Genomic DNA, 16,060 nt, shown 5'->3' with positions numbered 1-16,060 from the left:
GAGTAGAACATAATTCTAACTCCAGTATATTTCATATGTCTTTATATTTTGACAGCTACACAGCTACTTAATACTATTTAAATTGCATTTTATAGCAACTTCATCTTTCTTCCTTAGGGGCAGTAAGATGTATGACAGTATAATTAGGCTATTCATCATCATCACACTTACCTGTCTGGGTAAATTCTGAAAGGTCCCTGGCGGGCAGGGCACTGGTCTATCAGATCCAGGTGGGCACATGTTTCCAGGTGAGCAGGGTAAAGATGGCTCCTTGCTACTGTTATCTCTGCTTGGACAGTAAAAGCCTGCTGGACAGATTTGAAAAGGGAAAGAGAGCCCTCTGGTGGCACATAAGAAGCCTGCAACACAAAAAGAGCCATTGTTTAACAGTTGCAGGTACTGTATAACCGGATTACCATCTGACAAAACAAATTACATAAGGGGAGATTTATCTTCCAAGATGATAAAATACTAATGTAAGAAACATAATAAGTTTCAACCTGGAAGACAAAGCGGGCAGTCAGATAGATGAGTGTTTGAGGTTCTGTTGCTGTAATGTTCGATGGGACAAGGCAGGGGTGCTGAGGAGCCCTGGGGACAGTAATGACCTTCAGGACATCTGTCCCCTGTAGTCCCACCATCCTGTGGTGTGGGTGACCAGGCCCCTGAGAGGCAGTAGTACCCTGCATCACACTGACCTGATATAACACCCTTCCCAGGGGCCGCACAGAAGGAGCCTGCTTTGATAAGGATACAGAGTAAAATCATGAGGAATGGAGGATTACTCTGAAGAACAACTAGTCTGAAACAAGCATTGAATCCTGAATAATCCCAGCCAAATGCAGACTCTGTTTTCTTTTTTTTAGCTACTTTAACATCAAGGTCGTTGTAAACGCTTACTCTGCTACATAACCTTAAGGAAACTAGGAATAGCATACTTAGCAGTAAATGCTGTCTGACCTGAAGGGCAGGGTGTGCAGTCCTGGGGTTTTGTCATGCGAGTATGGGGGTTGATGGATCCAACTGGACACGGGAACTGGTCTTTGGACCATGTCCCGGATGGGCAGTAATAACCCACTGGACACTCGTAACTTCTAGACAGAGAGCCATTACTCCTGCCAGGGCAGTAAAAACTACCCAGACAACAAGAAGAGGATAAATTAGCTCTTTGCTTCTGGTGGTGGCAGTGAGGCATAGATGTTCTTTGGTCGGTGTGTGTTAGTATATGGTATGCATGCAAGGTAGGGAGAAATCATTACTGCGTGTAGAAATAGTTAGTTCTTGAGCAATCCATCATGATTAAATGTGGAAATGTGCATGTATACAATGCAAAGTAACTGTGTGGCTGATGAGCTAATTTACCCCTGAGGACAGGCGCTGCAGCTGGCTAGGCCGTTGTCTGTGCTGATGGTTCCCAGGGGGCACTGCCTAGGAGCCACAGAGCCTTTAGAACAGTAATAACCTGATTGTGCAAAGACAGGAATCATGAAAGAGATGCACAATAAATCACACACAGAGACACACACAAACCACTGGAGGGACATGTTCGATTTCCAGTGTCACCAGAGCAGCTGTTTTTGTTTAGCCCTATTCACTTAAAGAGTCAATTGTTTACCTGTTCACTTAGCTAGCTCTAAGCTTTTGTAAATCTAAAACTTAATTTTGTGCTTAGAAATTAAAAATTTCCATTAATGCTGTATCATTATATGGCTTTTAATGATGTTTCTATTTTCTAAGCAATATCTACAAGAGTTTTCTATCTTCATTCCTTCTTTAAAAATAATTATCTCTCCTTTCTGTTTAAACAATGGGATAAAGAAGACTTGGGGAATAAATCACCTTTAGGGCATGGTCCTCCCCGGGTATCTCTCAGAGGAGGGTCAGGACGATCTGCACCCTCCAAACAGAAGAAACCTTCCCAGCACTCTCCTGAAGGTGCTGAGAGACCCACAATATCACAATAGTAACCTGGGAGACATGGCTGGCAATCCTCCTGAGAGGGGAAACAGGAAAAACGAGGAAAGACAAAGAAGTATAAGGAAGGAGAGGAAGAGAGAGAGAAGCTGTAAGACAATAAAAAGAGTGAGAGTGTGCCCCACTGCAACATTGATTTGGGATGAGGTATTGATTATACCTCAACAGAAAACATTGTGAGTTACTGTGTAGTCTAGAGCTGGTGTAAACAGGTCCTAAAAATTTTGAAATCAGCTTTCTTCATAGATCTTTTTTCTCTGATATCATGCAGCAGTTTCTATTTTAAAAAATACCAACAAGTCTTTTTTTCTGGGAATCAACAGAAAAATAACAGAGCTAATTATGGAACGGGCCGTTGCAGACATTCAAATAGATATAAATATGTAATAGAGATATAATGCCTTTTCAATCTCAATAGATCTAGCATTAAGTAAGGAAAGGAAAAAAAAATACATTTGTTTCAAATCCCTAAACAAGAATTTCATTGTGGTTCAATTTTGAGGGGAGCAGATTTCTCTCTCAATCATTGTCAAGGAAACGTGAGTGCGACATCGAGTCAAAATGACCTGGGAGACTAATTTGGTGAGGTTAGAGAACGTGCCACGAGGACAGGGCAGAGGATGGATGGAGGCCTGGGGGCAGTAATGACCGGCAGGACAGGGCCCTCCGTCTCCTGCTGAAAGACACAGAGAACATGCTGCCATTTGTCAACAGTATCCAAATAGGAAAACTGATGTAGAACAGCTTCTACAGACAACATCTGATGCGATTCGATTGTTGCCAAATGTAAGTAAGAAAATATTTGACTGTATATAAGACTGTAGTGTAGGTCATATCTTGAATGTGCAAATGACGACTGGTAAAGATACCTGCAGTCTTTAAGAAAGGTTGTGGAGAGATGTTTCCATGTGAGCAGTAATATCCTTCCTGACATGGTCCAGTGACAGCTGTGCCATTTCTGGAAGAGCAGTAATGGCCGCCGTCACACTGCCTGCACTGAGATACAGACCAGTAGCCAGGGTCAGGACCGTAAGTTCCCTCTGGACAGCCTCTTAAGTCAAATCCGGTGCCTTTAGGGCAGTAAAAGCCTTCAGACCAGAGAACAAACAAAAGGAAATACATAAAAAACAAATACTGTTGTGTAATTGCATCTTATTTTTCACTTGTCCTCATTTTTTCTTCGTTTATTAAGTGATCATTTCAGAAAAATTACCACACAGTTTAAAAGGTTGTATTCTTAAAATGTCTTGAAGGGGATTTAAAAATGCAAACCTGCAGGGCACAAGTAAAGAGAGCCAGACACACAATGCCAGCCAGGCACACAGATCTCACAGTGAGTTGCGTGTGTAACTGCAACATACGTCCCTGGATCACAGGGTACAGGTTGAACAGTTCCCTCTGGGCAGTGGTGACCCGCTGGACAGGGTCCCCCTGTTATTCCATCAATGGGGGTGGATGTAACTGCTCCCTCAACACAGTAAAACCTGCATATGAAACATGAAAGCATGTCCACATTGTGTGTACAAAAGCCAGGGTTGACCTACAACAATTGTGAAAATTGACCATTTTGACACAGCAGCAATTTCTCTTTGAGGCCATGATTGTCTGGAAAGCAAACGATGTATAATGTCCCACTGTTGTGTTAAAAGTTGTAAGACATATACATTTAAAGAAGCCTATTTGAAAAATCACTAGCATTTCATCACTTTTTGAGGGCTATGCAACAGCAAATTAACAAAATCACATTTAGCTACTTTCATACAGCAGCTTACCGACAAATTATGCCATCTACTAGTTAATATTCATTCTTGTTAGTGAGTAAATCCCTAACTATGTAATGCTAGCTAGAAATTTACCGCCAAGCTAAAGTAATATTAGCTAGGTAGTAGTTGAAGGCTAACATTAACTATTGGGTCCAGAGAAATATGGCTGGCGTGTGAATAAAGTTAATAAGATTGTGAGGAAGAAGTTTCCCATGAGTTTATCTTTAATGATTATAAAAAAATATGTAATTAGTCTGATGTACCCCCCACTGCAGAGTCCACTTGGTTTAGTGAGGCCAGTGGAGTCACAGTAAAATCCCCCCAGACAGAGTTTGCAGTCCTCCTTGACATGCAGGCCTGAGCTGTTTGACCAGCTTCCCGTGGGGCAGGCTACAGGAGCTGTGGTGCCTGCAAAGATGTCAGAAACACCAACTCACGTTTTAATTCCAGTAAAAGGAAGAGTAGGCAGTAAACTCATTAAAGGCTATCAAAAGGTGACAACTGTGACAATATTTTACACGCTGTGAGCAGCATTAGGGATGAATAATGAAAGGAAAATAGTCTTATAACACACCCAGCTTTGAGCAATGCAGGACAGAGTTTACCCTGCAGCGGTATTTTGAAGCATGGGCTAGCGCCCCAAGATTGGGACAAGTGTAAAAATAAAGTTCAAGAAAACAATATATGGGGTTACAAGCGAAATCTTGTCAGAGCTTCCGGTAGGGCCCTAAATGGTAATTTAAGTGAATAAAACATGTTGGTTTTTGAACATAAAACAGTTGCATGTAAATAGCCTCACACAGTCAACATTTGATTACATAAGCCAATAAAACAGATTGTGTCAGCATTTAGTTACGGAAAATAATTACATCTACTTGAAAATATGGACTCCTTCAGCTTGATACATTACAGGCATCAACAGCACAGCAGCACTGAACAGCTGGTGGTGGCTTATTGCTTATTAAGAGAGGATAAGCTTGTAACCTGAGGGGCAGAAATAACCAGGCGGACACAGGGAACCTGAGAGTCCATCCAGTGGGCTGGGAGAGGATGCTCCCTGTTTGCACCAATAACCAGCATGACATGGTCCTATGGGTAGGAAAATATAACAAATCACATCATTTTACAGTATTGCTGATACATCAGTTGCTTCTTGGTTTTATTTCTGGATGATCAAGGTAACCTGTAAAATATAACTCTCCAACACCGATACAGCATGGTAAAAAGATATAGATTAAAACTATCTTCAATAACATTTATTTAAAAAATGTGTATTTTCCGGTTGGGTAGGCCACCTGCTCAAATGTTTAAAACAGAGATACAATTCTAAAGTCTTCATTGACCTTCAATAAACTTCTCTTTTCTGTAATTACTGAATAAATGTCATGAAAGACTGAGGAGGTTGGAGAAGAAGAGAAGTCTCTATTTCTCACCTGCAGGTTCTGACAATCCCACAGAAGGACAATAATGTCCAGCAGCACATGGTGTGCAGCTCATATGGCTGTCCATTCCCTGTCTGGCGTTGAATGAGCCTATGGGGCAGGGATATTGGGTGGCCAAGGCTGTACCTGCAGGACAGTAGTGTCCTTCAGGGCAGGGCCTTTGTACAGAGGCGTTTGCTCGTCTCATATCACAGTAGTAACCTTGAAAGAGGAGAATTACATGTTTTTAAATTAGCGTCCTAAAGTTATGATTATAAACACTAACATTTCGAGATAAATGGAAAAAATTATAGCATGGAATGTGTGTACATAAATAAGCCCATTTATAGATCAATAACAACAAGCAGCTGTGCTTGAGAGCTGCTGTCATTTCAGCCTGTTCAGCTAAACAAAAAGGCCTAAAGGGTATGGGGGTCAGAGGCTCCTACCTGCTTCACAGACTGTGCAGGCTGATTGTTTATGTCTGTCCTGGTAGGTTCCTGATGGGCAAGGCTCTGGAGATGTGCTACCCTGTGAGCAGAAGTGGCCTGGAGGACATGGCATGGCTGTAGCAACTTTCTGACCAAGAGGGCACCAGTAGCCTTTAAGGGTGACAAGAGAAATAATACACAAGAGAAAAAAAATGCATACATGCTTGTGAAAGTGTTGACTGATAAAAATGTATCTAAGTTACATAATGCAAATGAATCATAAAGCGGTGTATGGACTGACCTTCACTGCAGGGTCCAGTAGGAGCCTTGAGACCTGCTCCCCTACAGTAGAAACCTGGGGTACAGGGCTGACAGCCGGCCTCGCTAGTGAGACCTGGTGCTGAGGAGAAAGTACCCGCTGGACACATCTCTGGCTCTGCTGAACCCTCGACTGTAGAGTAAAAATGGGAAGTATACCTGTATATTGATTCACCCTTTTACAATTTGCCTTTAAATACAAATCTATATCCTGTATCAGAGGGCATGGGAGCTGATTCTAGGACACAATGGGAAGAAAGTGTGAAAACACCCTACGCAGGTCAGCAGTTTATCAGCAGGCTGACACAAATAGAGACAGGATGACTCATATTCATACCCACGGGTGAATTAGGGTGTCCACCTGAGTCATAGCTACATACTTTAAAGAGTCTCTGGTCCATCTAATTTGCATGTCTCTGGGCTGTGGGAAGACTTTACAGAATCAAAAAAAATCCCCAGGGGCATGTGTTGCTATAAAAACTATTCAAATTAGTTCCAAAGTTCATCCCTTTGAATACAAAGTAAGATATTTAAAGGCCTAGTCATAAGAACTTATTTTCTGCCAGTTATCCTCAAAAATAAAAACAGAAAATGTCAGGCATCTTTGGACCTAATATTCTGTCTCTATCACCAAGCATTTATCTATAAGACTATTGATATGCTTTCTGTGTTGGCAAGTTTATAATACAACCACTTAAAGGCAGTAATATAGAGCTCACCACAGTATGTTCCAGGTGGACAGATGCTGCCCGTTTCTCCATCTGTTGGTCTGGCCTCCGTGGCCCCCCCTACACAGTAGTAACCTGAAGAGCAGGGACCCGTTGGTAGAGCCAAACCTTTAGGGAGACATGACAACATTGTTATTCAAAGTTTATGTAACTTAAAGTCAAGTATCTATTATGTCTTCAGGACTAACTCTTCTTCTTTAGAACAATATGTGTGTCTCCATACAGACCATAAATAAGTTTTCTAAAAGTAACAATAAATCATTGTTTACAGTCATATAATCAAAGACAGAATATACAAGGAATTTTAATAATTTAAGTATATACAGTACAGTATAAAACTGGCCAAATAAAAGTCAAAAACCAAACCATAAATAGAATAATTTATTCAAATAGTAGAGACATCGCTGTACATAAACTATATATTTGGGCAGAATATGGCATCATTCAGATTATGTTATCTACATTTTAGTATAAAAAATACAATATTTTAAGTGTGTAATTTCATCTTCTACAACTTTTAATCGAGAACTGTGTAATATTAAACAAATGTGTTTGGTTCACATTAAAAACCATGACACCAGTGGTGTAAACCACTGACATGCTGACTGAGGATTATGCTGTTGCTGTAAAGTTTTTGATAATCTGTGTGGAAATACCTGAAATGTTACAGAAGCTTCCAGGTGGACAAGCCAGCGGCTCTGAGCTACCCAAAGGGCAGTAAAAGCCAACCTGGCAGCGCCCCCCTGTGGATGTAGCTGGACAGAGACAGTTGGCATTTGTGTAATTGTCCAGGTCAAAGGGCTGGGAGTTCCATGCTGCTGACACACAGAACCAACCTGAGAGAAAAAAAAGCAAACAGCAGGAGACAGAATGGGAGACAAATAAGTTGATGTACTGCTGTTTTGACTGCTGTATCATTCTGATATATACAAACACTGTTGTTTCTGCCACGAAAAAAGCATCTCTGTAGACATCCCACCCATCACTTCCTGAGCTGAGTGTGAAACCAAACATGCCAAAAGAGCTGGATGATGGCAGCACAGAGGGAGGTGAGAGAGATGAGTCATTGATGGGAAAACAAGGTTTAATAGAGCAGGTAGACACTCTTGTCAAGCCTGCCTGAGACATGCTTTCATGAGGGGGTGTGTATGTGTGAGCATGGCGGTTCTGCACTTTAAACATAAACATTAACATCAAATGATATATCTAAAAGCCTTTGCACTTGCTGTTCTGCTGAAATAAAAAGTACATGAAAGGATCAGGTAAATGGTAATGATGTATTGGATTTGAATGGTGATATTTTGTGCCTAATGTGCATTCTTTATCACCAGTCATCAATACTTCCAGACCACTTCGATTTGACTTGTCGACATTTGACAAAGAACAAAGTCCTGACCCTGATTAAATAGGCTGTATTGCTTTGTTTGTAACTATTGAAGAAATATATAAAAAAAAACCTTACTGACCAGCTTTGCATTTTCCAGACACTTTGGTCAGCCTCTCCTTCTCACAGTAGTGTCCCGGAGGACAGGGCAGGCAGCTGTCCAGACTCTGAGTCATGGGCTCTGGGTTGTAGTATCCACGAGGACAGGGAAACTGCGTGGCATGCTGGGTTCCTATGTATAACAAAAAAATAATAGTGACATGAGTATAATGCAGGTACAATCATTTAATGTTGTTATTTTCTCTGATAAGTTTCATTGAAGTACGATCCCACCAGCTCACTATTATCCCCAAGTGTCCAATCAATCAGTGATATTTGATGACGGGGCATGCCTGATAGTAAAAAGACTTCTGTAAAGTCTGCTCTCGATTGTCTCTTTTCAAGTCAGTTTCAAGAGCTTTGGGGACGCTCCTTAACATGGCAGGTCTAGAACTACTTCCAGTTCAGCCGAGGAGCTAGGACCGAAGAGATGGCATTTAAGAGAACTGAGATGCAGGGATTACATAAGAGGCCACCTCAGTCTGCTGAGGGAGACTCTCTGCATTCGACCTGTTTTGTTATTTCGTCTTTCTTCTCCATCTAACACATGCTCAATTCACTGTCCACTGACTCACTTATACTGCTGACTATCCTGGCATCCAAACTTGATCTAATTTGCAATTTATTAATAATTTTTTGTCAAAAAATCTGTTTAATTCAGTGTTATTTCGGTGACTCTCCCTTTATTTGCCACGGCCTTTGAGCCAATATTATAGGATAATTTGAGTCACATGGCTGCCCATTGAGCACAGTGAATGCTGGATAAACATTCTTATAAATGGATGAACAATAGCAGCATCATTTTGTGTGAGTGTACCATCAGGGCAGTAGAATCCAGGAGGGCAGGGGAACTTGGCAAAGTTGCCAGTCTTTTCTGGACAGTAGTAACCAGCTGGGCAGCGGGTACAGACTGACTGGCCTGTAAGGTTGGTGTGGGTCCCAGCCGGGCAGGATAATGGCCTCTCACTCCCCTCAGGACAATAATGAGCTGGTGGGCAAAGACCTCCTTCGGAGCCTGGAGAGGAAAACCAATCAGATCTGGCAAATTAAAAGGATTATGGCTGCTAAGCCCTTAATGTGAAGAACGCTGTGATAAAACCCTGATTCATTCAATAATCATTCATCGAACTAAAACACCCTCACACATTCAGATTTCCTACATTCATCAGCATCTGTTTCTCATCGAACTGATGCCTATTCATAAGAGTTCTCTCCACACATTATATATTAGCTCTGTTATCCTTTCTTTCATTGCATGTGTGAAGTGCATTCATTATTTATCGTTGGCTAATTAACAGTAAATCATGTTGTTGATATCTCAATATGGAAGAAGCAGGCTTGTCCTTCAGAAAACACGAAGTCAGTTTCTTTGCAATCACCCTGAATCTCTGATTTAATGACCTTCTGATTAAAGAGATTAAAATGGGGATCTTGCTGTTCTACCTGTGGCTGCTGTGTCCCCCCCTGGACAGAAGTATCCGACCTGACACAGTCCAGATGGATGAGTGAGACCTGCAGTGCCACAGAACTGACCTGCTGGACATGGCTTACAGCCCAAGGTGTCCGTGAGATGTAAACTTCAGCCAAAGACACGCAAACACATAGACACACACAAACCTTTAAAGTTAAATGGTACACCAATAATACTGTCTGTGAGTGTGTATGTGTGCAGCTTTGGTCCACGAACCTGTTGGAGAAGGTTCCTGCTGGACAGGGCAGAGGGAGGCTGGTGCCTTCAGGACAGTACATCCCCTTTGGACATGCTCCTCCCACTCCTGTGCTGAAGTTACCGTCTGGGTTCTGAAAGTTTACACCTTGAGAGGTTGCACAAGTTTTGTTTTTTACTTAGTGCCCGTTGTAGTTTTACACAGTATTTAAGTGTGAGTGAAACACACAGTACCTGCTATGCAGTAGTAACCAGCTTGACAGGGTCCAGTAGGTTCAAACAAACCCCAGTCCTCACAAAAGAACCCTGCAAATACAACTCGAACAATTTACAAGCCAAAGAAAAAAGCACTTTCTTTCATGACATTTAATTAAAATCAGTTTGTCCCCGAACCTGTAGCAAAAAAAAAGAAAGTCTTCATACAAAGCCACCATGTGAAACATTTTATGAGAAATTGTCCAAAGTCTTGCAGCGCAGTGAAGAGAAATGTGAGACAACACTCTCACCTGCTGGACAGATGAGGCACTGCTCAACTTGGTTCAGGCCTAAATGAGGGCTGTATGTACCAGGAGGACAGGGCAGTATGCCTTCAACACCTCCACCAAGACAGTAGTGACCTGCGGGACACTGCTGGACACCTTCTCCAGACAGACAGTAAGTCCCTGAGGGGCAGTCTTCACATGCTTCTGCCCCTTCATTCAAATAAGAAATAAAAGAAAATAAAAGGCACATGTCTGTATTTTACATTTAAAATCATTTATTTTACATGAGATGAAGATGATTTCAATACCTGTCGTGTTTGAGTGCGTCCCATCAGGGCAAAGTATGGGAGAAAGTGAGCCCATGGGGCAGTAGTGTCCAGGAGGACAAATGTCACCCGTCACACCGTCTGAGGGCCTCGAGGACACTGCTCCTCCTGAACAGTAATAACCTAGAAACAAAAGTTAGAACACAAACTGACGAAAATAACTTAAGCAGCGACCCTCTCTTGAGTCACTTGTGTCACTTTAACTACCATCCATTATCTATACCACTCATCCCATTAGGGGTCACGGGTGGCTGAAGCCGATCTCAGCGGACATTGGGTAAGAGGTGGGGTACGCCCTGGACTGTGTACACCAGTGGTGTCCAAACTTTTTTTCTTGAGGGCCAAAATTGTCGCGTTAGAATGGCTCACGGGCCACAGGGTTTTTTTGTTTGTTTTTTTTAAACATTGGAAGGAACTTTTTGTGTTTTGACCTCTTCAAAAAATGATGTAAATACACAATAACTAATTGCAGTGGGAAACTGTTGTGTTCTAATTTTTTGGAAAGAATAGTCAGGCTTTTATAGGTCCCCCTCCCTAACATGAAAAAGAAAAAAAAGAACGAAATATGTCATCTGATGAGGCCTGGGGCCAAAATCTTCTGATTCTTCGATTTGAAGTCAAGGGCCACAAAAAATCCACTCAAGGGCCACAAATGGCCCCCGGGCCGCACTTTGGACACCCCTGGTGTACACTCACATTTGGACTATGGGGGGAAGCCTGAGTACTCAGGGGAAACCTAAGCATGCACAGGGAAAACAAATGAATACAGAAAGGCTCTGCCTGACAGGGGATTCGAACCAGGGATCTTCTTCCTGTGAGGCAACAGCTTTTAAGTAAATAATGATTAATAAAATAACATCCCGTCTCTACAGATACAACAAAACCGTGGATGATCAGAATCAGATTTTGAATTTGTTTATTCTACTTTGAAAAGGCAGATCTGCATTGTATTAATAATTTACTGCACATGATACACTTTAATAACACCATCTGGGTCAGTTGTATCAGATGATACATTATTGTACCTGTATCACAGACTCCTGTAGGCTGCCTGAGTCCAGTGCTGTTGCAGTAAAGTCCTGCGGGGCACGGCCAACATGAGGACAGGCTTTGGGCTCCAACCATGTTGCTCCAGGTTCCTAGAGGACAGGGGTGCTGCTGGGGGAACATGGTCCCCAGTGGACAGATATAACCTGCAGAGCATACACCTCCAGAGGCCAGAGCAACCTGTAAGGGTGTTTCATTTTGGAATATGAAAAGGTATGGTTGTTTTAGGCTTTATAGATAAAACTTTGAAAGTTGAAGGTGTGGGCAGATAAAGTTGGAAACTGTCATTCATTTCCCACACACTAGAAGTTTGAAGAGAAAAAAAAAACCCACTTACTAGCTCAATGTGAACTTTGGCTAAACATGCTTTTAAATTCATATTCATAACAAATGAAACACTTTTGCAGTCAAAGTGAAGAGAAATTAATGGCTGCCATCAAACCAACTACATGGCCCTGCTAGACATGTTAAACAGAATTAATGTATGTGATCAAAACCTAAGTATTTGTGTCAGTAGTACTTCTTGCTACATCACTGTATTTGGACTAGAGATTGTCAACATTAACTATGTGATGAGTTGTTGTGTTTCTCTTTCACTTTCTTTTAGTTTTTAATTAACTTTTTTTTATTTTTGTTAATCAGCTTGAAGCTGAATTATTTAAGTTATTTGTGACATCTTACAGGCGAGGCAGTGGAAGCTCCAGAGGTGCAGTAATGTCCTGGGTCACAGAGACCCTGAGGCCTAGAGAGACCCGCTCTGCTGCAGAAAAACCCGGCCTCACAAGGTCGACAGTGCTGCACAGCATCGCCACCAGTCAGGTCAGAGTAGGAGCCCTGGATGATCAAGATGGTACTTTTATAGAAAAGATACTTTGACTGGGTGGATTTTTATAAAGTCGTCATGAAGCTTAAGTGCTTCAAAGATGACAGTTGATGAAGAGTGACAGGCACTCAGATTCAAACACACGCACTAAACACACATACACAATACTGACTGGGGGACAGGGATGAGCAGCAGACGACCCTGGAGGACAGTAGTGTCCTGTGGGACACGTTGGAGGTTGGGACAAGCCTGTCTGGTTACACAATCGGCCTCCCTGACACTCTACACATGACTGTGCAGCTCGACTCTGTGGGAGTATTTATAGACAACCTTGAACACAGCTTTATTTCATTGTGTCATTTTATCAGCGCACTTTCAACAGAACATCACGTGGTATTCTGTAAGGTTTTGTTCCCACCGGCTGAAAAGTGCCAAGAGGACACGGTTGTGCCCGAGCTGCCCCCTCCAAGGTAAAATGCCCCTCCTCTGCTTCATTCTGAACAGGTGAAGCTGAGCCACCGGTGCAATAAAAACCAGGGAAACAAAGACCGGATGGTGACGTGTTGTTTGAGCCTATGCAATAAAAACTGAGAGAGAGAGAGAGAGAGAATAGAGGATTCTATATTGTAAGGTTGTCTTCAGTACACAGGATGACATCTAAAAGTCCAAAGGGAATGCAAGTGATGTTACCCTGGTGGACAGACTGCACACTGCTCGGGTCGGCTGAGGCCTGTGCTGTTGCTAAAGGTGCCGGATGGACAGGGGAAGGGAGAGGACGAAGCTCGAGAGCAGTAACTTCCTGCTGGACACAAACCTCCTGTTGGCCCATCAGCTGGAGTCTGGACAAAGTCAAAGTGCATTCATGTAAAGATATGGAGTCAAAACCTACTGTATTAAAGTTATTATATCTATAAAATGTGCTTTTCAAACACTGGAATAGAATCAATACCCATGTTATGTTGCATAACTGGAAATTTTATCCCCAAACTGACGACCAATAAAATGAATCTCTGATATAGTATGTTACTCAAACCATTTTAAAAAGCATTTCAAGAATATTGTTCTTATGAATTTCATTTAATTCACAATGGGAGTCCACAAAGCAGAGCCTCCACTCAGAGAAGGGTAACAGGAAATGAAATATGTAAAAAAAAAAAAAAAAAAAAAAGTAATAATACAAGTTACTATTTTAAAAGATATGACAATGTTGTTTTCCTACTGGAGACTTGGCTCTCTCTCTGCAGTAGAAGCGCTCTTGGCAACTTCCAGTGGGTTCTGTGAGTCCCACACCACTGCAGTACTGGCCTCCACCACAAGGAGAGCACTCAGACACTTCTCTGAGAGGAAATCCAGAACTGTAGGTCCCCTCAGGACACGGCTCTGGAGATGAGGTACCCTCTGGACAGTAGAAGCCCTGTTAAGATAGCGAAAGGCAGAAAGGTGGACATTTTACAAGCAAAGTGGCAAGCACATTTTAAGGCAAGTTATAATTTCTTCACGCAAAAGTTGAAAATCCTGGAAATTCCAACCTGAGGGCAGACTAAAGGAAGGTCAATTCCAGGTCTGTCGCAGTAATGTCTGGCGGGACACAAAACACACGCCTCTCCACTGTGACCAAGTGTGTTGTTCCTATATTGGCCAGCCTGACAGGGATAGGTGTAGGGGTAGCCTGTTCCTGGGGGGCAATAGTGCCCATGAGGACACACACCTGTCTGAATTATTACACAAAAAAACAATAGTTCTTAAAATGCAATGTTCAACTACGATTAATAAAGATCACATACAATCTTCAGCTTCGAATTTGACCATAGAATCAAATGTGATTGAGAACATTCTGTAATGACATTATGAACACCTTTCATTAATTCTTAATATTGTATATACAAGGAATCTGATGTCTTACAGGCTTAGTGATAGGCTGTTCCTCAGGCTGCTGGGAATAACAGTACTTCCCCTGAGGACACTGCACACACTCACTGGCATAACGCAGACCGGGAGATTCACTGTAAGTGCCATTGGGGCAAGGAATTGGGTTTGGATCCTAAGATTTAAAAAAAAACACATTTGGAGGGAGTTTTGTGGACAAAAAAAAAGTGTTTCAGACATTTGCAAAAGAGACAAAATAACTTGTAAAGTATCGACTTTAGCTGTATGTGTGCTTTTCTGACTCACAATGCCTCCTCCAGGGCAGTAGAAGCCTCGAGGACAGAGGGTGGCTGAGCGCTGGGGGTCTCTGGCCAGACCTTGCGAGCAGAGAAAGCCCGGGGGGCACACCATCACACTCAACATGGCTTCCTCACTAGTGGTCTCATTACTGCAGTAGTGGCCCTGCAGGCACGGAGAACACTCCACAGAGCCCTCATCCTACACACCAGAGAACGTAAGACAAGATGCAGAGAGCTGAAGTTAAAGATACCAACCAGTATGGGGGAGGGACGGAGCAAAATACAGACTTGAAAAACTCCAGGGAGAGGACAATCGAACTTGGAAGATGATGGTGTAACACTGATACTGCTTCAATAGTGAGAGTGAAAGATGAGCCATAATAATATTTGACTTTAACTACTTCTCTTGCTGACATTTACAGATATACGTACATGAGTAATGGGAGATGATACCACTGTGGGTGGAAAATGCTAATCTAAAAATAGTACAATCAGTATGTCTTATGAAAGGCCGAGACTGATACACCAGCTCTGCTTTCCACTGGTTCTGTCAGTTGACCAGGCACACTGAACTGTGTTATGGATTGGGCCTTACAGAGAAGCTTCCAGCTCCACACACTCTGGGGTTGACAGTGGCTGAGTGGGGACAGAAATAGCCTGCAGGGCAAGTAGAGCAGTCCTCCAGCCTCTGACCTCCTTTCAGACGGCGAAATGTGGAGCTGCAGAAACACAGGCGCGGTTACACTGAACCTCACTCGTAACAGCAGTTGGACTCATTTTACTTAATTTAAACAGATTCTCTCCAAAATATCCTTCCCCTTCATCCTTATTTTCACGTCTTTCTGATGTTTAACACACTGCTTACGGTGGGCAGGGGGAAGGTTTCGAGGTTCCCTGTTGACAGAATGTGCCCTCAGGACAAATCAGGCAGTCTTCTCTGCGTCTGTTGCCCATTTGGATGCTATAGGTGCCTGGAGGGCAGGGAAACTGGGTGCCATATGCAGTCCCTGGAGATGCAACATCAAAACAGTTCAAAATGCATGAATGAATCATGGTTCAGCTCTGCAAGATGAAACACATCTTATATCATTTTTTACCAAAAGGTTTTAAAAGAAATTTGACCCTGTGCTTAATATTTCTGAAGCATTGATTGAGACAGATTCAATACTTCTTAACTATCGCCCGTGTGTACCTTCAGGACAGTAGTGTCCAGAGTTGCATCGACCTGACGGAGCTCCAGACCCAGCCAAGCAGTACCAGCTCTGAGGGCACGGCCGACACTCGCTTTCAGCTTCCAATCCACTCTGACCACTCCACATCCCCACTGGACACTTAAACTGGGTGGGGAACATAGTTCCAGGGGGACAATAATGCCCCGCAAAGCAGGAGATCGGGGGTCTCTGGATACCACCAGTTCCTGATAAAACACAAAC

At 42.6% G+C, this 16,060-nt stretch overlaps 1 protein-coding gene across 1 annotated transcript in view; it reads right to left on the bottom strand.

The window, feature by feature from the left end:
- The window catches only part of LOC306829996 (uncharacterized protein), a gene marked incomplete at its 3' end in the record, with an annotated part of 30,026 nt that overhangs the window by 5,805 nt on the left and 8,161 nt on the right, over window positions 1–16,060 (bottom strand). Inside the window, exons 12-45 of the mRNA XM_079353213.1 lie at window positions 15,820–16,044; window positions 15,493–15,634; window positions 15,223–15,346; window positions 14,635–14,826; window positions 14,366–14,503; window positions 13,992–14,174; window positions 13,682–13,876; window positions 13,153–13,301; window positions 12,881–13,049; window positions 12,635–12,769; window positions 12,321–12,473; window positions 11,618–11,819; window positions 10,575–10,715; window positions 10,291–10,476; window positions 10,019–10,090; window positions 9,806–9,932; window positions 9,562–9,695; window positions 8,936–9,133; window positions 8,102–8,251; window positions 7,292–7,471; window positions 6,627–6,743; window positions 5,891–6,040; window positions 5,608–5,760; window positions 5,171–5,380; window positions 4,722–4,826; window positions 4,001–4,145; window positions 3,247–3,458; window positions 2,844–3,062; window positions 2,541–2,650; window positions 1,840–1,993; window positions 1,363–1,462; window positions 961–1,133; window positions 501–737; window positions 172–359 (exon numbers count right to left, since the gene is read on the bottom strand). Of these exons, the coding sequence (XP_079209339.1) occupies window positions 172–359; window positions 501–737; window positions 961–1,133; window positions 1,363–1,462; window positions 1,840–1,993; window positions 2,541–2,650; window positions 2,844–3,062; window positions 3,247–3,458; window positions 4,001–4,145; window positions 4,722–4,826; window positions 5,171–5,380; window positions 5,608–5,760; window positions 5,891–6,040; window positions 6,627–6,743; window positions 7,292–7,471; window positions 8,102–8,251; window positions 8,936–9,133; window positions 9,562–9,695; window positions 9,806–9,932; window positions 10,019–10,090; window positions 10,291–10,476; window positions 10,575–10,715; window positions 11,618–11,819; window positions 12,321–12,473; window positions 12,635–12,769; window positions 12,881–13,049; window positions 13,153–13,301; window positions 13,682–13,876; window positions 13,992–14,174; window positions 14,366–14,503; window positions 14,635–14,826; window positions 15,223–15,346; window positions 15,493–15,634; window positions 15,820–16,044 (5,468 nt within the window). The remainder of the gene's footprint in view (window positions 1–171; window positions 360–500; window positions 738–960; window positions 1,134–1,362; window positions 1,463–1,839; window positions 1,994–2,540; window positions 2,651–2,843; window positions 3,063–3,246; window positions 3,459–4,000; window positions 4,146–4,721; window positions 4,827–5,170; window positions 5,381–5,607; window positions 5,761–5,890; window positions 6,041–6,626; window positions 6,744–7,291; window positions 7,472–8,101; window positions 8,252–8,935; window positions 9,134–9,561; window positions 9,696–9,805; window positions 9,933–10,018; window positions 10,091–10,290; window positions 10,477–10,574; window positions 10,716–11,617; window positions 11,820–12,320; window positions 12,474–12,634; window positions 12,770–12,880; window positions 13,050–13,152; window positions 13,302–13,681; window positions 13,877–13,991; window positions 14,175–14,365; window positions 14,504–14,634; window positions 14,827–15,222; window positions 15,347–15,492; window positions 15,635–15,819; window positions 16,045–16,060) is intronic.

Source organism: Symphodus melops, assembly GCF_947650265.1.
Source record: "Symphodus melops genome assembly, chromosome: 10".
NCBI lineage: Eukaryota > Metazoa > Chordata > Actinopteri > Labriformes > Labridae > Symphodus > Symphodus melops.
This window is presented reverse-complemented; position numbering and strand designations above follow the sequence as displayed.